Source organism: Aethina tumida, chromosome 3 (genome assembly GCF_024364675.1).
Source record: "Aethina tumida isolate Nest 87 chromosome 3, icAetTumi1.1, whole genome shotgun sequence".
NCBI lineage: Eukaryota > Metazoa > Arthropoda > Insecta > Coleoptera > Nitidulidae > Aethina > Aethina tumida.
The window spans coordinates 7409014-7433742 of record NC_065437.1 but is presented as its reverse complement, the minus strand read 5'-3'; the positions used below and the strand labels follow the sequence as shown (position 1 = coordinate 7433742).

General features: G+C 27.6%; 1 protein-coding gene across 1 annotated transcript in view; it reads right to left on the bottom strand.

The window, feature by feature from the left end:
- LOC109605213 (uncharacterized) overlaps positions 1 to 6954 on the bottom strand; it is a 51120-nt gene extending 44166 nt beyond the window's left edge. Inside the window, exon 1 of the mRNA XM_020021777.2 lies at positions 6484 to 6954. Within this exon, the coding sequence (XP_019877336.1) occupies positions 6484 to 6721 (238 nt within the window). The 5' untranslated portion in view covers positions 6722 to 6954. The remainder of the gene's footprint in view (positions 1 to 6483) is intronic.
- Between the last annotated feature and the right edge of the window lie 17775 nt (positions 6955 to 24729).

The window sequence follows — 24729 nt, the reverse complement described above, 5'->3', positions numbered from 1 at the left end:
GAAAACTACGTAGGCTGTTATAGGGGCTAATGAGACTCATAATATGTCATGAAACGTTTTGATATTTTTTGAAATCTATATATGTATATATAATTAAACGAAAATCATACATTACCAGAATTGTATGGTAATACATAGAACAAGCCTTAAATAAATAAGTAAACTGAGATAAGTTTCGAATATCCATTAAAGTTTAAGCAAAAAGTTTTTTTGCCAATCAGTAATGGAAAATTGAGCGTTAATTTTCAGGATTAGTCTCAGTCTTGTCACAACAACACGTCGGAAACTAGAAGGGGTAATATTAGTTCACTAAGATTATGATGATTATGTTCAGGATTATAATTTGTATTGGGATTTTAAAGTGTGTATTGCTTATGACATTGGTTATTAACCTCTTCGTGTTTAGGATGATAGACTAAACCTTAAGGTGATAGGGGCTGCTTTTAGTATATCTCTTGTATAATTCAGACTTTTCAAATGACATTCTCTTCGTTCCAATTGTGCAACATATTTCTTACCCAATATTGTCCTCATCTTTTATTATATCCATATTATTCAAATATATCTGTTTAGCTTTACAACCGAATAAATAAATTGCTCCTCAAAAAATAAAAATAAAAAATAAAACAATAGAACTGACTAACAAATAAAAATTTATTTTTCATTTAATCTAAATAGTCAGCCAACAAATTAACTTAAGAAGCTGTTTGAATTCAGTTTTTAAAATATCCTTCAAAAAATTACATTTATGAAAATGTCTGTACATAAAGAAAAGAACAAACATTTTCATTTTGTAACAATTAACTGAATGTGAAAGAAAATTACTTTTTCACTTTATTTTCCACATATTGTCATTTTCAAGCATTATATATCACAGAAGAAAAACTGACCAAAAAAATTTTTCACAAATATTTTAAGTTAATGAAGCATCTAACTGAAACAATGTGGTATTACTTCTCATTCTCTTTGAGTACAATGCTGAAAAGGCAAATAATTGAAGTTTTTAATGAAAAATTGTAATTCAGGGTTTTTAATTTTAATCATTGAATTGAATCATTAATTCCTTTGAATTATTATTATTATATATTATTATTATTATATTATAAAATAGAATAAATATTGTAGAGACAAACAATTCGTAGATTCACTGATATTGTTATTTTTCATGTTTTCGTTATAGTTGTCGTTTCGTTACAACGTAGATTACTCGAATGATATGTACGTTATCAAAAGCTTTTTTATAAACTCCAAACATTCTCCACTCACTGTGTTTATGACAGACATGCACGCAGACAATCTTGATTTTACTAATAGAAATTATTGTCAATCCTTTAATTTTTTTTGTACTTATGACGTTTTTACCAAATCTAACTGACAAAATGGAAGATATACCTTATCGGTTACGTTAAAAAGCATCTATTATTTTTCATCAAACTATCTATTTTATTGTGTTACTTCTTCAAATACATAATCAAAAATAAAATCTGACCTTAAATTAGCGAGACCTTCTAAAATATTCGATTTTCCATTTCTGGCTATTAATATCTTTAGCCACTTAAATTAATCACAAGAAATCATTGACTATTGAGACAGTCAATGTCGATTAAAATAGAATAATACAAAAATAACTTATTAGTTTGGAATCAATAAGAAATTTATATTTTACATTCTAAAAAGATTGAATAATTAAATAGTTGCATCTAGAAAATGGTGACAAAAATCAGAAGAAACGTTGAAATATACGTAGTCACCATAACAGTGTTACAACGAAAGAACAGATGACTACTCCAGCATTTTATAAAAATATTAAAGCGAGTATGAAAGTGGTAAACATCGTAACTCTTTTCCATAGAGGAATCATATGTAAATGAAAATTTTCCCTTGAGAACTATAATCCTATATGGTCGGATGTTTTTATGCGTCTATCCAGAGGTTTTTAACAAAACTTTCTTACTAAAGAATATTTATTACGCTGTACAATATATAACTTAAACAACGGTACTTCAGGAAGAAAAAATTAATATTTTTTTGTACAATAAAATGTGTTTATGTTAAATAAATTTATTTTATATTATTCTACTTAAAAAAAGACGGTGTTCTTATATTTTTAAATAATTCGTAATTTATTCATCGAATTTGCAACCAATTTGTTTGAAATTGGTAGCTGTATATTTTCAAGTACTATAAGTTTCAGTATTTAAGTTTAAGTTTAAGTATAAGATAATCGTCACTTTTATCATTATTGCCAATCTATTATAAACAAGTTATCGATCTCCACATAAAATCAATTAATAAAAATGTTTTTTCATCATAAATATAACGTAGTTTTATGATATTGTTTCAATAATAATTAGGTTGAAAGAAGACGCTAACGATTTTGTTCACAACTATTCGAGTAAAATAATTATTTAGCAACACATTGATATAAAAATTTTCCCACTATGCATTTATTAATTATATTTATTTTTTTCAAATTTTATGATTTTAATTATTAAAAATATTTTCCCTTTTTTACTTTTAATGTATTGTATTTCAAAAATCCTTTTGCATTATTTTTACAAAGGTAAAATTATAAAAATACATTTTGAATACACTTCAAATCACTTCAAATAATAATTAATATTTTGAGCTCGAAAATTGTTAAATTATAATAAAATTATTCTCAAAATGTGATAGGAATATATTATGGATTATACGTATTCACGTTTTTTGCATATCTCTTTATACTTTATGGGATCCCACAAACCCATTAAATTTATACTGATCCAATTTTGAAACCTAATTGGATGAAAATAATTAATTTTCGGGCGTGGAAATACACATGTTTTATAAAATACGACTAAACAATATAATGTAAAATATCAAGTAATTTACACTTCTTTTCCTTTAAATACGTTATAAACTGCCGGCAAAATATAGAGGATATTGGATTTTCGCCACCTTAACCGAATACTATTTGAAATTTTCTTATTTAGTATAAAATGTATAGCGTTTCAGGTTTTTACTTTTTCAAATGTGTGTGTTTTTACCATTTAAATGTAATTGATGTTGTGATAGCGACGGAAACATTACAAAATGTGATAAACAGGATAAGGTTACGTAGAAGACCTGAACAGGGTTGGTCTACCCTGCACAACCGTCAGGCAAAACTCTTACATTAGCCAAAATGCAGGAAGGAACACCACAATATCGGCTACCTTGATACATCGCCCATTCCACACCGCCACTGGTACAAGAATATCTGTTAGAATCAATCAAAATGGATTCCACGAACTTGATTTAGTGTCTAGAAGACCGCTTAGAAGTGTACTCCTCACTGGTCGCCACCGACAAGACAATCTCAAATATGGGATAACATTTCTCAAAATACGATTGACAATTTAATGCGAAACATGCTTCATCATATTCGAGCTGTTGTGGAAAGTAGAGGTGGCCCTACAAGATACTGAACCGTTTTCCATCTTTCATTTTGCAATTAAATTTTATGTTAGACTTTTAAATTGCTAAATTATATTTTATTTATATAAAAAGCAAAGTACTTTGAGAATACATTTGACAATTGTTTGCCTTTCCTCCTTTTAACCGAACTTGCAGTATCCCCTACTTTTTACCGGCAGTTTATTTACATTTTAAATTTATTTGTTTAAAACCGAAACTTTAATTAATCAATTAAATATAATCAAATAATAAAAAAAGTGTTTCATTATAAATAAAACTGCTAGATCAGTTTGAGGACTAAACTAATTACGTAATAAATTTTTATTGGGGCTGTAACGAAGTAATTTTTAACAAGATTCAATATTATTGATGATGTGACTCTAATATAGAAAACTGTATATATAAAATATATAGTTTACCTATCAGCAAAAATGTTTTGGTTTATTTAATTTTATTGAAATTGAAAGAGCCTCCTGAAAATTTGATTTTTGATACACATATTAACAAATATCCTAACTATTTTCTTACTTTATATTCCAATAGCTTCCTTATTTCAAATTAAATCACAATAAAATGTTTACACTATTCGACCAGACGAATTTTATTAACTATTTACATGTAATATATCTTACTAATATTTTGATAATATTGCATAAAAAGAGTTCTTGTAAAACAATAGTATGTAACCAATTTCCAGACCATCGAATTTAGGTCCTCTTCATAATTATAGTCATGATTATACATAAAATTTCCTCAAATCGCCTAAACCGTAAATATTCGAAAAACGTTCAACCCACATATGAAGTCACATTGAAAATTATTAAAATTTACAAAAAATATTAGGATTAAATTTAGTCTTAAATAAATTTATTTAAGAAACTGGCAAAATATTGAGCTCTTAATTGGGTTTATTTATGGTAATAGACTAATAATTGTAGTCAGCCATAAAAAGTTGTGCATATATGGAACAATATTAAAATTTATAAAGAGTGCAAAAATCTTTTTTGTTAATAATGTTGTTTTTGTGAGAGGTTACTATATAGATTGATTAAATCCGACGCCGTTACATTAACGAAGTATTATATAACATCGCAAAGTACTTGAAATAAAGAAGACTTATATGGTAGAGTACTAAATATTAAAGTATTATTTGATAAATAAAGCGTTAATTTAAAATTAAATAACCAGAATTATTTTAATATTGGTTCATTTTTCCTCCAAATTTAAAGGAGGTATAACATTTTATTATATAATGATAATTTATAATTTATTACGATTCTGACTTTTTAATTAGTATTTTAATTAAATGGGACTTAAAAGTTCCAACATGTCAGAGTATTTTTATAAATGGAAACAAACATTACAGCTTAAAAAATTTAATTCAATTTAATTTCATATGTTAAAATTTATTATGAATTTAGAAATAAGCATTCCATGTTTCAACTAATATTTTCCCTTTCGGTGTCCTTAATTTAAACATGCATGGCTAATTCTAAAAAATTTTACAATAAAATTATTTTCAAATGGAAACAAATTAAAAATAAAATTATGCTAACATATTTTAATATAATTAATTTTTTTTTTTGAACATATAAATTATAAGTATTTTTCTAATCGTATAATTAATGTATCACATTAAATTTATTTGTTTGCAACATTAACGTTCTAGTTAAGAAGTTAAAAGCATTAAATCCCTAGAATCTAATTTATTTTATGATGACAAATCAAGAAAAATGACCCAAAGTTCAACTGCATCTCAGATTCATTGAATATAATATACTATTATTGCAGTTAAAATTTCAATAAAATTTAAAAGTACAATTAATAGATGAGTTCATTAACTTGTTATTTATTTACCTTATTAGAGTGGTTCGTAATTTTTAATAATATATTTGTTTAGATGCCGATACATATTTTTTTAAACTCTAAACAGTAAAAATTTTAAAAATATAAAATTAACACGTAACGCTCAGTGCATTTAGTAAAATAAATATGTAAATGCAAAATCACCCTTTTTGTTCGTTTATAAAGTGAACCTAAACAAACATATTAATTTTCCACGAAAAGTTATGCTATATATAAGGATTTTAGTTATCGGAAAAACCGAAAGGCACTAAAGAAAGTCTCCAAATATCACTGATAAATGTATGTGTAGTGAACAAAGTTTGAGTCAAAGTCGAGAAATATTCCGTCTGAGCAAGAGCGCTGAGGTGAAGCCAGGGATGGAAATGCTGGGATACCTTGTTTTTGACACAAACATGTAGATAGCATCGATCTTTTTCTTAATGGCCAATGAACTTTATCGTGGCGAATTTATTTGGAAATCGATGTACTACCAGGATTTTATAAAAATAAATGGGCAATTTTTGGTTACGACTTATGGTGAAAAACAACGATTTAACCGAAAAATTAATAATAATTGAATTTGAAAAGAATTAAATTTATATTCAGATTATGTAGATGAAGGTGGATAATATAATGACTAAGCTTTTCTGGAGTTAGTAATTACCCTCACCATTTTATTCATTACTTAGAAACAAGTAATTTAGATTTTATTACAGAGTTAAACGACATTTTTCAATAAATATATACACACTTATGAGTACCATTAAATAAATTAATGGAAGCTTAAATCAAAAATAAAGTTATTACAGCCCTTTACATGTATTAACTACAATTTAAGATCGCAGAATATAGACATCGGAAGAACGACCAGGCAATTTTGACTGTCATAGTTTAACCCTTAATGTTCTAGTCAAATTTTTAACAACTTTGTGATGTTGGGACAGCGGCGCAGCTAGAAACAATAATAATATTTAAATTTCTTGGTTCATTTTTTTATATTTTCTTGTTAAACAAAAAAAAATGAACTTGAAATATGATATATCAATTTTTAAACTCTAAGTATAATTTGAATCATAATGTAGTCTCCTAAACCTTGGTCTACTGAAATGAAATATATAACACAAATTACAGTTTTCAATAATAATTATTAATTTTTAATAATTATATATATGTAAGTATAATATATGAATGAAAGCTTACCTATTTGGGGAACGTCATACTGACGAGATCCTCTGGGAGAGCGCAACATAAGTTGCGAATTTGCCGAATTAATTTGCGGGATGTGATGTGCTAATATTTCCGACGTGGGACTGTGGGGATCTTCAGATAGTCTCTTCTGCCAGGTGGTGGGCCTTCCGAAGGAGTCCTGTTTGAGGTGCAGCGGCTGCGGAGTGGCCACAACGCACCCCCATAGGACGGCCACAACCACGGCCCACATAGCCGCATGCACTTTCACGCTCTCAGGTTATCATCTTGTCCAACCATCAATCCAGGCACAGCGTGTCACTTGTTGCTTTTTGCCGCCACCAAACGGCCTCTAATGGATCGGACTCGCGTTTTTGCTTAACCCCTTGCTCGCCCGACAAAACCTACAACTAGGGTTCACAAGAATTTTTCAGACACACACAGACAGGACTGCTTTGCTTCGTTTGTCCTGGTCTGAACGGTGTGTTTTCGGCACTGGAGACGGCTCAGGACTAATAGTAACGCAGGCGAACAGCGAAGTCTCGTTCGAGTCCGCCTACGCGCGCGACCACCCCACTACCGCCAACAGTTCGACGCCGCTCCCCATTCACTACCTCACCAATTCATAATGTATTTTTTAACTGCGAACAATTTTTTTCTTACGCCCTCTCCAAGAATATTTGTTTTATTTATTGCTGACAAATACTCAATATACTTCATATAGAGAAGGAATATCGACTTATTAACTTTAATATGAAGTATCTTCAGTTTGTACATCTTTACAATTATAATATCAATCATTTGATATTTTTTCTCTATATGTTTTTACTATTATAAAGACCAGAAACATTGAGTCCTTAAGTTAAATTTGATATATCTGCATCATCTTATCAATATTGATTAAACAATATAAATCTGAGTATCTATTACAGGGGTGGACAAGCTCCTTGATAGTTCGAAGCATTTTTCAAAATTTGAAATGTTTCTCGATTCTTCTAAGATCCGCAGGTTGGCTACCCATATATATATATATATGTTGATATATATGATGTTTTGTTTCTTTTACATATTCAATATTATTACATCCAACTTCACATAAATATTAAACTTATAATATTATTTCCAAAAACTTATGACCCATTTTGTTGTGACACTATATTCAACAAAAGTAGTTATACATATTATTAATTAATTGATTAATTGATTGATTATAAGTATTAATTACGAAATTAGAATATGAACATAAAAATCCTAATCAAAAAAATATAATTTGAGCTATCATCCATTACAAATAAATTAAAATTATAAGTTATGGAGTATTTCCACATTAAATAGGCTATACTATATTTAAATCTTCTACAAAATGTAACAGTATTTCCAACTAAACAAACTGATTCACGAGGGGAACTACTTAATTGGTCTATTAGTGCTCACCAGAATACATTAGTCATTTTTAGTAAATTAAATGACACTCAATGAAAAACGTTGGTTATATTTGGAGTATTCTAGTAACAATGATATATAGTATAAAAAAATATACATACAAGGTGTCCCAAAATTAAAGTAAAAAAATTTAACAGTGCATTCTACTGTCAAAATAAGTTCTAGTTTTCTTAATAATTATATGGTAAAAAAGGCCCCCTTACAGAGTTACACCCTTGAAAAGGATGCTCTCTGAAACGGTTATGGCTTACCTAAGCATTAAATTGTGGTAATCCTTAAAAACTGAGCTATTTATTATGTTCGTTAAGAATCAAATTATTTTATGCTTAAAAATTTAAAAAAAAAAAATGATTCTTAACGTATAAAACAAATATGTTTAGAATTCAATATAGTCAAGATTGAACTCTATCTGGATACAAGGTAAATCGAATTGCAATCTCATAAATTAATAAATTTAATTTTCATGAGCTTATGTAATTGTTAATGTGTAATGCAGTAGAAAATATTTCTGTATAAAGCTGTCTAAAATTTAACTTTAATTTGATTTCTAGGAATTTTCTGTAAATATACATTTTAGTTATAGGGTGTGTTACATAATATAGAGAATTTGTAAAATTTAAACATGTTTAATATTTACAAATTCTATTAATAGTTCTTGATCTTGATGGACATTTTGGATGGATAACAATCTTAATATTTAAACAACGACAGAAAGGAATAACGTAAAACTAATAAAGTTCAATTCAATATATCTATAAAAGCTGTTCGAAATTGTTCCCAGTGGATTTCAATGCAAGTTTGGTCCTGTAGAATCCAATTTTGACGCACTAGTTCAAATGTTCCTCCCTCCTGCTGATACATAAGATGCCAATTATCCCATGCCGTTACGATTCGGTCCCACAATTCTTCAATATTTCAAGGCCCACCTAATTCATTCCTTCAATTCAGGTTTTAAACACTAGACAAGAACATTTATTATTATTACATATAAATAATTGTAATAATAATAAATAAATAATAATAATAATTGTTAATATCACTTTTGGAATATTATATAGATAACTAGTATTAATGATAACAGGAAAACATATCTTTTACTACAGCTTAATATAAATGTTAAAAATGTATCTCTAAAAAAATTGACACCAGCCAACCTCAATAAAAACAAACTGGGGACTAGGAGTTTAATTTTTACAGAAATTAAATAGTTTGGCGTAGATCTAAACAGTTCATTGGTTTAGATATATTAACTCTAACCAACAAAATAGAAAAACCATGAACCATCACACCTGGAGCTTCGAATGCTTACAAGAATGGTTTTTGAAACATTTGTCATTTAGAATTAATGTTATATTTACAGATAGAGATATAAATCTGGATGAACTGTGCTTTCAACTAAAATTAAAAGTGCTGAATTTTTCATAAAAAATATCTAACCATCATAACAAACTAACATGCTTCACCGTGCACATGTCACTGTAATGGATGACAATGCCCATCGAGTTTCTGATATTTTCCCTTAAAATATTATTATATTTATTTACTTTATGTAATTTTACTGTCCTTCATTCAGTCATCTATTATTAAATATTAATGATATTTTATTAGTTTTAGTTTATTTATTTATTATCCTGTAAGTGAAAAAACCTGTTGTACTTATATGTCACTATTATTATTATTTTTTTATTTATAGAATTATGGTATTATGTCTTTAGTAAATATATTTTAAAATGACATTTTAATTGTATGTATTAGTCTATTTTTCATTAAATATTCGGTTATAAATAGTCCAAAATATATTTTTAATTCATCATTAATTCAAAAAGTCTATTCGAAAGGCGCTAAATTCGTGCTGTGAGGCTATAACGGTACCGTGGTATTAAAATTTTGTTCCTTACCCTGGACATTCAACTCACAATCACAGTGACGTGGGCATTTCCTTAGATTGTTGGCCCCCGTTTTTTTGAAAAATTTTCTTCACGGCTTGGTGAATTAGATTTAAGATCCTTTTGACTCCAAAAAGGCGGAACAATGACTCACTTTTCATGAGCATCAGTGGCTGTTTTGAGAGAACACTTCCTAGGGCGATAAGGGGCAGTTTGAAGTAGCTAGTCTACACACCGACTGCACCCTTTTACAATATTTGCAATACATTATCATTCAGAAAATCAAAATTTCACATGCCAACAGAACTAAGTTATCTGAATGCAGAATGTATTTCAGAAATATTTTTAAAATTTATATAAATCTTTGTAATTAATATATTAAATTAAATAGCATATCAACATCAAACACATACATCACTAGAAAATACTTACAAAAGGTCGGGCACTGATTTGTATATACAATTAATTTAAAATTATAATACGTGTTGGTGCTTCACTTACTCACCTAAACAAAATGCACACTATATGAACTTGTTTTCAGGAAAGTTGTTAACTAGCATCTTAATTTGTGCGATGGGATTCAACCAATGTATAATTCTGGTATTTATCCTGGTGTAGTATTAATTTAATGTCCTAGTTAAGGTACAGTTTACTTTGAGTGTTCAGTACTCGCGTCTAACAGTCACGTGCTGTAGTTAGTAACTTCTAGTGACTGCCACTTTATGCTTCTATTTAAAAGTACACGTTTATGAAAGTTGATGATCATGTTTGATGCTCAGGTGACAAAGATTTGTCAATGAGGACAAAAAAAACATTGCTACACTACTAATAGTAAGGAAGGAAGACGAAGAGGATTTATTATTAACCAAAAAAATATTTGAGGTTATTTAAAACAAGACATACAGAAGTTTATTAATAAGCAATTTTCCAAGTTTGTTAAAAAAGTCAGTAATTATGCTTGTTTTCAAAAGAGGCTACATAAAATTTTGTTTGTAATATATAACATAAATATATACCTTTGTAAAATATTTTTGAAAAATGGGTTGCCTGGTCAATTAAACACTTAAAACTAAATAATTAAGTAAATTTTAAGATTTAAATTTCAAATATGAAATAAACTATCAGATTTTTGCAAAATTCAAGAAACTTTAAATGTTATAATTTTTAAATGAAATTTTTTCAGATAATAAAATATTTAGTTTCAAGTGTTGTGTTGTTTTTGAAAGGCTCCAAATATTCACTTTTTGTATGTTGATGTCTTTATATTGTACCGCAAATTTTAATTTTGGTCCCATAAGTGTGGTTATAACAAACATTTTAAATATATGTTTATAAAAAAAGTTTAAAATCACAATGCGTACAAACGTTTTATAAAGTAGTACATTTCAATACTCGAAAAATATTTATTTTATGTTGAGTTCTACTCTACAACTCCTCTTCCATGGTTAACAAATATGTGGTACACAAACACTCCATATAAAGTGGTCCAACGGTCACATAACAGGTCAGTGGGAAGACCTGTAAATGGGGACATTATTTTCCCTCCCAATCATGACTTCATTATGGAAGGTTGTGTCAAGGGTTGTTTGGATAATAGAATTTTCAATATAAATATAATTTTATCATTTTATAACGTAGATAAGGATCCACTGCACATTTATAATATTAGTTGAATATTTACATCAATAAGAAAATTTATGTATCATTCAAGAGATTTAAATTTTTGACAATATTCTGTGCTGACTATATTATAAAATATTCCTCTTCGACAAAAACCACTTATCTTCCAAAAATTGTTAAGATTTCACAAGCGAACATTATTTGAGTTGTTTTGGTTCCTAAATCAAAATTATTTTGCATATAATTAATATTATAAAACTATACTATCTATAGAACTAATAACCTAAAATAAATTAAAAAAACAATAAATTTGCGGATTTTCTTACATTGAAAAGCTCAATTAAAAACATTTTTGACGAAAAATTTAAGTTTCTTTAGAATATAGGATATGTATATATGTATGTATGTATATGAACTTAAGTCGTACCACGTGTATTTTAAACAATTTTCGGCAACAACTAGATATACATCTGATATCATATAACTATTATCATTTGATGTAAACTACTTACGTAGTCATTTGATTGAAAATATGTTTGCTTCATTTTTTGCATATTTGGTAGTTTACCTTGCAAGTAAGTGATTGATAAAATTAATCAGGTTATGTTAGTTTTAAAATTTCGATTGCCGTGTCCTAAGTCACCCCCCGTATGAAATTCCTAATTCATGCTGGTACGACTTAAGAGATTATTGCTTGTTATTACTTACTCACAACTTCAGCTACTTACATTTTTCATAGTTTAGATCAGAATAATGTGAAGTTGTCAAAGTGGATTTATAATGCGTGGAAACCAGAAGATATGTATGAGGCGTTAAACAAATTATCAGAAAACCAAAAATGTTTTTTTGGGCTAACAGCAGCTGACCTAAGAAAACTTGCAGTTGGCATAAAAATATAAATTATCACACTGTTTTAATAATATAATATGAATATATAATAGAAGAACTTCAACTCAATATTGTAACTCCTATTCTAATAATAAACCAAACTAAAGCGTTCTATGAATGTTTTACCTCGTCAGTCGAAATTATTTCAACTAAAAATAAAGAAACAATAAAAAATGCAGCAAATAAAAGGAACTCATTAATTATTAAAAAGGGGTTAGAAATTAAGAAAAAAATTAACAAAAGCCAGTGATTTTGTTTTATTTGTAAAGAAAATCTTGCGGAAAACATGATTAAATGCTTGAAATGCAAATCATGAATTTTAAATAATTCACATTGTAGTTAAATTTTATTATTCTTTAATATACAAATAATTTTCTTTTAATTTCGTAATGCACCCATTAACATATAAAATAAATTCCAACGTAAATGTCAAGGAAAAACTGCCATTATACACATCTGCAATTGAAAAGGTGAAATCGAAACTTTAATTGACAAAACACTTTTTTTAAGAATACAATCTAAGAAGTGTTGCATAAAACCTGTGGTTACTATGCACCGAATTTCTATTTTCGTTAAATATTTCAGACAATAAATGCAGTATTCTCTAACAGCTTTATTAAATTTTAAAGGCTTTTAAAATGTTTACGAAATTCCAATTCCGATGCTGGTGCTCACCCTAAATGTAAAGTTAAAAATTTGTATAGGGAAAAATTAAGTAGGTATAACTGCAACATCCACAATATTTTGTATTTAAAAGTTACTGATATTAAAAAGGCACAGTAACGAATAATAATTTACGTTCTGGAACTTGAAATGTCCCCAAGATGGATCCACCTTGGGATCGTGGGACTCAGTGTCACTCCACAAACCAGTGGCAGTGGAAAGCTAACGGATCCAACCTCGTAAGTCCAGTCCTTCCCCAGGAAGATTTCGGATCTTCCTCAAATGAGCTCTTATATATGTGTCCCATTTTATTTATTTGACTTTCCCCTCTTTGTTAAAAAAAAGGTTTAATTTTTTTGTATATGAATAAATTTAATTAAAATCAATTTTTTCTAATGTACTTCATTTACTAATTATCTATTAATTATCTAATATTATCTAAATGATGAAAATTGTAGAATGAAATGAGAAATGAAATAAAAGAGATTATTAAATTTAAGGATTAATTTTCACAATCTATTTAGTGCTGCAAAAGACATCTTTAATAGTATGTAACTACTAACACAGTTAACAAACGAAATTGAGGTTGGGTACCTTGTTGACCTTTAAACATTAAATCAAACTGTTTTTAAAACAAATCCTAAAATACGTTCTGCCATTATAGCTGTTTTTTGAGGTATTTCAGTTTTTATGTTTGAAGAAAATTAAAGTTATCATTAAAACTGAAATATCTCAAAAACGACTGTAGTATATAAAATTGCTTAAGTATATGAAAAGCTTAACTGTTTTAAAAAATATTCAATTATTCAAGGGCGTAATTAATATATACGAAAAAAATGAGAACTCCCTAGAATCTAAGCCACCACAGGTTTAGGTACGTATTAAAGGATAATAATACTAAATATAATCACGATTTGATTAAAGGTGATGGAACTATGATAAAAAAACAATTTTTGAAATTTATATTTGGGGGATGTATTTTCTTATTTAGATTTTATTTATTATTGTGTTCTAACTGCTTCTAAAATTTGATCACCAAATAATATGCTTAAATCGGAATTCTGTATACTATATACTTTCATTATAAATGATAAAATATTGTCATTGTTGAAACGAATATTTATTTTAAAGATTTGGAAAAATATTATTTTAAAATAAAATGCGATAGTTAGAAAAGTATGAATTCAAATGTCTCGAACTGAAAGGTAGTTGGTTGAAAAATAAACGAAATTTTATATTCTTTTTTTTTCTTGTCAGAGCTAGACACACACCTATCATATACGTAATTAGTAATTAAATAAAATATATTTCTAATTTTTAAGTAATAATTTAATAAAATTAGATAAAAATTTGTTGAGTAACTAACTAACAACTAATTTGTAACAATTCCAGATTACTCCCACTTTCGTTGTTGTTGACTTGTTTGTATTCCAAATTTTAAGCATAACATAACATTTACAATTAAGTGAGTTAATATCTATTCCACAACGGAAAATAAATAAATAGTTAATCAGAATGTGGTGTTTTCATGAAACCGAAGAAGTCAGGAAACTAATAAGTGTGTTTACTTGTAAAACACTCATAAATATGTTAATCATAAGTACTCCCAACAACGACTGTTATTTATTAATGGATAAATATGTGTACATTTTTGATTTTATGTAAATAATGATCTCAAGAGGAAATTCTTACGTAAGGCTTCCCAGTTTTTTTAAAGTTCGTAATAACTTCCCAGTTATTGAAAATATTTTCAGTTTCTAAATATTCCCAGAATGTGATTAAAAAACTTATAAATATTTTCACGATATTACCTTCTACAGGCACTAATTATCTTATTTAAGATATTTTTGGACCAAGTAGACCATCAAGAATAGATAAAGCAATTTATAAATTAACTTTCAATTTATAACTTCTGTGATTTATTCAGAATAAAATTGGCGTCATATATCCCAGTGGTGCTCTCATATTAATCACCCATTAAAGCAGGATGATTTCACTATTTAATAATATCTTATAAATTACCAACCTTGCTAAAAAAGAAATATTCCAACATCAAATGCGAAGTGGATGAATTGGTGAAACATTTGGATAGATAGTCAAATATTACGAATAATGGTTATGTTTTTTTATAGATATTTTGGACGCAGAAAAAATAAACATCCAGATGAATATTCACACAATCTTCTGTTCTAGAAGAAATGTTTGACAATAGTGTCATAACATAACCAATACATAGTTGACTATTAAAAGAAAAGTACCCAAATGTAATTTGATTTGGATGTCTAGCACTTACATTGCTTTTGTTCATGTGTTTTGATAAAACAATTGAAATCGTTAAAAAATTACATTTTCTAAAAACTAGTTTAGAACAAATAAATAGAGAAAAACTATTAATATACTTTTAAACTAAACTATTTGTTAGCTTTCAAAATAATCTTAAAAAATATTCAGGAAAATAAAATTAAAATAATTTTAAATTATTGTACAATGAATAATTGGATTAAAAGTTAATTATTGTAAGGTTCAATTGAGTTTCAAAGCATTCATGGAATTGACTGTAAATTTGCAAACTTCTGTCTGTCTACTGTCCTCAGACATTAGATTCAATATCAATGTTAGGAAGATCGGAGAGAAATTACGTATTACATTGTTTCAAGAATTTTGGTCGACGATTCGAATTAACGAAGAACAGAAATTAATTAAATATGTTGTTTTATGATCTTTTGATAACACAAAACATGGAATCGTTTTTAAAATGAAACTAAAATCTCATTTGAGTTCTTATGTTATAACCTGGAAAACCAGTGAATACATGTTATATTGGAATTGGATTAAAAAAATCTATATTTAATTAACAATTAATGGTATACCATATGTAATAAGTGTCATATTACCCAAGAAGAACTTTAGAAAGACTAAAGAACTGAAGTGAGAGATTCTATATTATATTCAAAAAGCCAGTACCACATTGACAAGAGTATGCAGCACAAGAGTATTCAGTTTGGACAGATAATTTAAACGAGGTAATCATCGTCGAAAATTATTTTCGAATATTTAGTATCTTTATGTTTTTTTATATTATGTTACAAAAGATTCTTTAGACTCAAATACAAAAATTTTAATAAACATTCTTTAAATTTGAATAAACTTGTTTGTTTTAAAAATGAATGTTTTATGTTATGTTATAAAACAGTCTTTAGGCTCACATACAATAATTTTAATAAACATTCTGTAAATTTAAATAAACATGTACTTATTTTTAATTTTTATTGTATAAAATTAATGTGGTATAATATAAACAAATATATATATTTGTCGTATCTGAATTCGAATTCAGTAATTCTGTAACTGATGATACAGATTATCCGCTGCTCAGAAATATATAATCGGATATATCGAGTATTATTAAAATCGAATCGGAATTTACACTTTTAAAATATCTGCTGTTTCGAGATATCTGCTTGTGATTAATTTTTGTAGAAATGTACACATATATTTATATTTACATATTTTTGAGTTTTCAAATTTACATATGTTGTTTATGTACAAATAAAGCTCTATAGTACATCTGTAAACGTTGAAAATTTTATTACAACTATGAACAAAATTAACATAACTTAAAAAATATGAAAATACAGTAAATTCTGGTGACCACTTAAAGTTCGGACGTGTACCTATTTCGATCATTTAGTATCCCCTTTAACTTGGATTACAGCTTGAATACGAGCTGACATATTATCTAATAAGACCCTACTATACTCAGAGGTACAAAATTCCCATATTTCAGTTAATATACCCTTCAATTCACGAATCGTCCTTTGGGTATTTCTCAGGTAACTTTTTATTTGATGCCATAAACTACTACTATTCGCTATTTGGAGGCCATGCCAAAACTCGTATATCATGAACCCCAAACCATCTTTTGTTGTCTTAGCAATATGGCATCCAGCTAAAAAATAAAACTACCTCTTCAACACTAGGCACTAGATTATTGGTCAAATATTGTTGATATTTTTGACCACTGACAATACTGACATGCACTTCCAAATCATAACGCCTTTTGCAAACTTTAGTCTTTTTAAGGCAATCCTTATAAAATACTTTTGTTTTATCGCAAATTATTCGTTTACTGCAATCTCTAACAGCGAAGTCAAACTTAGATTTATCGCTAAACATAACTTTGGACTAATTATCTATTATCCATGATAATTTCGATTTGGCCCAAATTAATCGATTTTTCTTTTGATTTTTAGTTAAAAGTGGTTTTTCTTTCCACAGAAATAAAATTTTAATCAGTAAAGGTAATTGTCTATATCTTAAATTGTATACCTTACAAAAACCTAGCCCCGATTTATATATCCACTGCCTGCAACATTCACGGCAAATCCTAGTTCCCGTTACGGCACTAAGAATTGCAATCATATGCTTAATGTGGCCCTTCTGTGACTTTTACAATTTTTTTCTAATGCTCCTCTCATTCGTGGCGTCATTTTTTATGTTTCCTATTGCTTTTTCCCCGTATTTCTCATAAAATTTTATGGTATCACCTACCTAAATTTTGATAAATTCAAAATTTATTTATTGAACCTATGCTTTTAACCAGCCCTTTTTATAACAAAATATATGAACACAATGATTACACGTTTACATATATAATAATTGTTCAAACTATTAAATTATTTTAGCAACCATAATTGAAATAAAATTAAAATTTCTAATCGTCCGAACATAAACTTGTCAACGTAAATTGCTGTGTTGATAAACTATTCTTTCTGTAATATGATATTTATTTTAAAAAAGTGTTTGTTGTCGTTTTACAAGTAAATGTAAGTGTGTTTAATGAATTATAAAAAATATATATGAAGGCATGATTTATCTCATACGGTACGTATAATATGGGGTAAACAATTATTTCTTGTATTTAGTTTTTTCGTTTTTTTTTTCAATTTTAACTTTAGTGAGATGATAATTTACAATTTACGACGCTATTATAACAGAAAGTCTAGTTCGATAGATAAGATGGATTTTAATATATTTCCAGAATGATTAATATCACCTTGTAAAAAGGTTTTTTTGACTTTTGATTGTTTAGAAATTTCTAACCTGCTGTTCAGAATTCAAAAGAATAATTTTCGAAAATTTAATAGACTATTCAATTGAGGACTTTCATAAACAAATAAATAATAATTCAATTATTCAATATCTAATCACTAGAATTATTAAAAAATACAAGACCAACATCCACCTCTACTCAAACAATTGCAAAATTCTGCAATTTGACAAATTACATAAAATTCATATTAACAAAACCACAACGATTGACTTTTATCCGAAGAAACATCAAACGACTATTAAATTACTGAGCCCTGTGATGCACATAATTACTAAAATTAACTAAAATTATATTGCTTTTATGCCTTTGTTTACCAATAACACTGTGTGTTTTAATTAACAAAAACCTTGTTCTCAATTTATTGAAAATCGTCCTTATCCAATAAAACAAGTGGACAAAATATTAAAAAAAATATCAGAAAATGCAAATATTTCACTTGCTTTGATTTTGCTTAGAGTTTTAGTATAATATAAACGTTTTTTATATGAATTTATATTTTCTGATATTCAGAAGACCAATCTTCAAGAAAAGTTACCTAAATAACAATTTTCGAATCCATGTTCCATATTTCTGAGAATCATTCTAACTGAAAATGGTCTTAAATTTAACTACAACATAATTAAATTAAAAAAATTGAAAGCTTCTATTTCTATATTAGAAGTATATAGTAATACTGGAGAAAACAAAAAGGTCAAGATAATATTGTTGCTGACGCCTTATCTAGAACAATAATTAAAATGACACAAATCTAACACTATTATAAATCATTCATATAATTTATATTTAAACTTCTAAGAATGAAAAAACACATCAATCATTTCACAATAAAATTTTTGTTTCTATTGGAAAATCTCAAAATAATTGATTGATTTTATATTAAATCCAACAAAAAAATGAAAGCTTCAATAACTTTTCAGAAAATCATTAAAAATTACACTATCTTCTTCAGTTTATATTAAAAAAAAGTTAGGAACATCCCATTTCAAATTATCACATATCAAATCATATATAAAAAAACTTCTAAGAATTTATAGAAATAAATTTCGATTTTTCAAATAATATATTTAAAAGTTCCTTACATCGTTTTAAAATCTTTTCATTGATGTGTATATTCGTCTATACGAGTGAATATTTTCTGTTTACTTTGTTAAATTATACGACAGAGAAATTATTAATTAAAGAAATTAGTTCCTAAAATTAATGCGAAAATTTCAAAAATAGATTTAATAAACACAATTGACGCCACTATTAAATTTGTAACTGGTAATCTCAATCAGTCTGATACCGATTTAATTATTATGAAGCTTGAAGTAATACAAGATTCTAATAATCCTCTGAATCTCCTAACCCTTACATAATAATAATAATCTCAGTCTTATATATATTAGTAAAGCAGCGATACGTTTTTTTATCTTACCGAATACCAGAAACGTGAAAAAGCCGCAAATGTCGGACGTTACTATGACGTCAATCTTCAGATGTGACCGCAGGACGTTCAAGCGAAATCATGCCTTAAGCTCGTTGTGGCCACGACTAAACTTTGGAGGTGACATCGATGTAACACAGTAGATGAACGTTCTCCCATTGAATTACAATTAAAGTGAATTTAATATATGGAATCAAGTGGAATATATAGGAAAAAAGTTTGTGTTTGTGTTTAATGAATTATAAAAAATAAATATGAATATGTAATTTTTAATAGTCAAAACCGTGCTATGCACATCTCAATTCTATTATCTATATTATACCAAATACTAATTCAAATATTCTCCATTTGAATTAGTGATTGATGTGGAGAAATTGTAGTTGTTTTGTAACAAGATTAATGTTTTATTGAATTGTCCCAATCAAATCTAATTACAAACCAACTCATTATGAAGGCATGATTTATCTCATATATCTCCAGGTAATGATATGGAGTAGAAAATTGTTTCTTGCGTTTAGTTCTCTTCAAAATTATTGAAATGATAATTTACAATTCTTCATATAGTGTGTGACGTAACCTACATATTCTTCCACATATACTGGAACTTTAACATCTCTAATAACCTTTTAATCTAGGTCCTGAAATATTTTATCAATTCCACCTCTTCATTTTCACTCGATATATAAAATACAGTCGTCAACATTATTTGTTGAATTACTTAGATTTTGACAAGTTACTGGAACCGAGGATTCGATGCCACTATAACAGAAAGTTTCTTACAATAAATAAAATTGATGTTATGTTAAAATATTTCAAGAATGATTAATATCATATTGTACTGTTAAAGATCTCTAGTTTAATAAATGTATTAAATTGTATCCTATGATCATTTAACCAATTTAATATTCCAAAGACATTTATTTTCGCCAATAAATTTATTCAAAATTGTTTTCGTTAAGAATACATATTGAACTATAAAAATATTAAATAATAATTCTATATTAATACAATAAATTTGGTAAACCAAGATGAGAAAAATCGAAGAACGATTTACTTAGTGTATTCAAAGTATAACAAGAACTATTTTCATTTACGTCTCGACACAAGACTGAATGAACTAATTGTTATTATTACATTATAAATATTAAGTCTACTTTCCAAAAAAGGCTTTTTTGACTTTTGACTTTTAAATTAGAAATTTCTAACCTGCTTTTCAGAATACAAAAGAATAATTTACGAAATCTTACTAGACCATTTGATTAAGGATTTTTATAAATAAATAAATAATAATTAAATTATTTGATATCTAATACCTAGAAATATTAAAAAATACAAGACCAACACCCACATCAACTCAAACAATTCTAATACAAAATTCTGCAATTTGACAAATTACATACAACTCATATTAACAAAACGATAACGATTGATTGTCTTTTATCCGAAGAAACTTCTATTAACTACCAAATTATTGAGCCCTGTGATGCACATACTTACCGATAAAATTAAAATTAACCAAAATTATATTGATTTTAAGCCTTTGTTTATCAATAACACTGTTTGTTTTAACTAACAAAAACCTGATTTTTAATTTAGTGAAAATCCTTTGACGTTAAATCACCAAACAAAACAAATGGACAAAATATTAAAAAAATATCGGAAAATGCAAATATTTTACTTGCTTTGATTTTGCTTATAGTTGTAAATGTGTTTTTATTATTTATATTTTCTGCTATTCAGAAGACTAATCGAAGTTATCTAAATAACAATTTTAGAATCCATCTTCCATATTTCTGTGAATCATTCAAACTGAAAATGGTATTAATGGGACAACATAATTAAATTAAAAAAAAATAATGGGACCTGACAAACAATACGTCAAAACCTTTAATAAATACAAAGGATTACTGTTAAATTCACTATTTTTAAAATATTCTGATTTTAATGAAACCTTTACTTTGATTGATGACTCTTTTAATATTTTATTTGGTTTAATTCTGCATTTCTGTATTAGAAGTATATAGTAATACTGGAGAAAACACAAACGTTGCTGACGCCTTGTCTACAACAATAATGAAAATGACAGAAGAAATTTCTCAAATCCATATATATATATATATATATATATATATATATATTATACATACAAATTAAATTTAAACTTCTCATATTGAAAAAACACATCAATTATTTTACAATCAAATTTTTGTTTTTGTTGGAGAATCTCAAGATAATTGATTTTATTTTAAATCCAATAAAAAATAATTGAAAGCTTCAACAACTTTTCAGAAAATCATCGATTTCCCAAATATCTATTTAAAAGTTCCTTACATTGTTTTAAAATCTATACATTGTTGTACATGGATCTTTTCCTACCTTTAGAGAATCGTTTACAAAATACCCATACTAATACTTTGCTAAATTAATTATACGCTATTATTAATTTAAGAAATTCCTGAAATTAATCCGAAAAGTTCAAAAATTGATTTAATAAACACACTTCACACCACTAATAAATTTGTAACTGATCTCATTCAGTGTGATCCCGATTTGATTATTATTTATTAAGCTTGAAGAAATACAAGATTCTAATAATCCCCTGAATCTCCTAACCCTTACATAATCATAATAATCTCTGTCTTTTATGTATTAGTAAAGCAGCGTTCATTGTTTACCTTGCCAAATACCAGAAACGTGAAAAAGCCGCAAATGTCGGACGTTACTATGACGTCAATCTTCAGATATGACCGCAGGACGTTCAAGCGAATTCATACCTTAAGCTCGTTGAGCCACGACTAAACCTTGGAGGTGATATCAATATAGATGGGCATTCCATTGGATTGGAATCATGTCCTAGAATTTATGAGCAATCTCAAAATAAATTAAGCTAGAATATGGCTTTTCTAAAATCTTTTGATCCACATATAATATAATATTTTTTATTGGTTTTAGACATATTCTTTGTATGTTATATATTTTTGAAAAAATGTAATATGCCTTTTTCACGAATGCATATATTTTTGATCTCGGATATCCAGGGATCAAAATATAAGAATCTCGGGATTTTAGTAAATGTTCCAAATAAATGAACTTTTTCCTAAGTCATCTTCGTTGTTTTACATTATTAAATTATGCAATATTATCTTTAAAATATATAAAAAATATTCGTAGTGCGCCGGTTAGAATGATAATGTCAAGTATAATAAAATACGTCAAGCATTTCAAATAAAGTATTGATAGAATGAATGATAAGATAAGATGCAAAATATAAACAATGTTCTGCTTTTTTATTTATACATGAGATGGTTCAAAAAAGAGTTTTGAATTCAAAAATGAACAACAAATTTTAAGGTTTACTAAAATCATCTTCTAGTATTAGTTGCGCAAATAAGCACATGTTAATTGATTATTTTTATGAAATAACGGTACGGTGTTTGACGGGTACTTTTAAAAATTTATTCGAATAATTATGTGATATGAGTAGAACTATTAGAATGTTGGAATGTGAGGTCAAGCAGATCGAAGTCATAGTCTTATACTATATTTTTTCGAACTGACCTTAATTGAGAAATACCAAAGAGTGGTAGACTACTTGCGATTGATGGTTTTCGCTCACAAAGACCATTACGATGCTTGCATTTTTCCGTCGACCCTTTTGTTAACAGGAATGCTCATCTTTATCACTCAGGAATTGTATGAATATAACCACATACTCAGCTTCCGTAGGCAAGTATTCATAGCACCAGAAGGATCTAAAAATCTCCCAGAATCAATTCTGATTTCCTTTAACAACACACAACTAATACACAATTGCATACCTGGACACACCGCATTTCAATGCACCAAAAATGTCTCTCAAACAATTCCGAACACAAACACACAAATGGAAACTACAGAACCAAAAATAGAGAATCATCAAACAACAAACATTCAATCAACAACCACTCCAACTAACTCCAGAGATATTGAAGCTGAAGAAGCCCTAATAGCTGCAACTAATTCATATAATACAGACATGTCCACAGAAGTACCAAAATCAAAATAATCAATTGATGCAATTTTCAAGAATCGCCTCACAACAATGAAGACCCACAAATCCCATTTATTAAAGGTTTAACGGACTATCTAAGCTGTTCTAAACAGTATGCACATATACCAAATATACCCGCATCTAACCGTCAGAAAAATAAAAGCAAACCTTACCAAACTAAAAAAGAAAATAAATATAAAAATAAAAGGAAAATCATTAACTGATATTGTAGCGCTCCTCTCAAAATAGCGTTAATTAAAATGATAGCACAAAATATTGCAATGGAACATAAATGGAGTGTTTAGTCATCTAGAATCACTCCAAATATTAGTAAAAGAACACCAATCAAACATAATATGCCTCCAAGAAACTCATTTTCAGGAATCTAAAGAATATATGCTAAAAAAATTTAATGTATACAGTAAAAGTAGAACAAATTACAGAAGAGCAAGTGGTGGAGTATAAACCTATATAACCAAAAATATTAAATCGTCAGAAATCCCCTTACAAACAAACCTTGAAGCAATAGCAATAAATATTAATTTTCCTCGCAATATCAGTATTCTAAACTTGTACATTTCTCTCAATTATGAATTATCTAAACGTTAACTACAGAACTTATTCAAACAAGTGTCCACCCTTAACTTATTTTAGGAGACCTAAATGGGCACAACACTATATCGGGATCAGAAAACACAAATATTCAGAGGAACGGTAATAGAATCTGTAATCAGCCCACAAAACCTCACTCTGTTAAACAGTGGAGAACCTACTCGCTACAATGTCTTTACCGGAAACTCTTCTACTCTTGATCTTATCATCAGTGAAGCAAATGTTATAGATCCGCTTGAATGGAATTTTCTGCCCAATAACACGTGCCCCAAAATGGAATCTCAATAAAGTAAACTGGTCACAGTTTAAATCTATCATCGAGGAAAATCTACCGACCAGTTTACTCCCGGATGTAGACGAATCAGTTGACAATTTTACCAATCTTATCACATCAACAGCAGAAGGAGTACTAGGTTTCTCTAAACTTGTAAATAAAAAACAGTACAATGGTGGAACACACCAAAAACATTGCTCTATCAAGAGTTAAAACACATAATACGGAATTAAATCGGATAGAGTTTAAAAAAATTAGGGCTCAAGTAAGATACATAATTAAAAAATCTAAAAAAGGAAAGAAAAA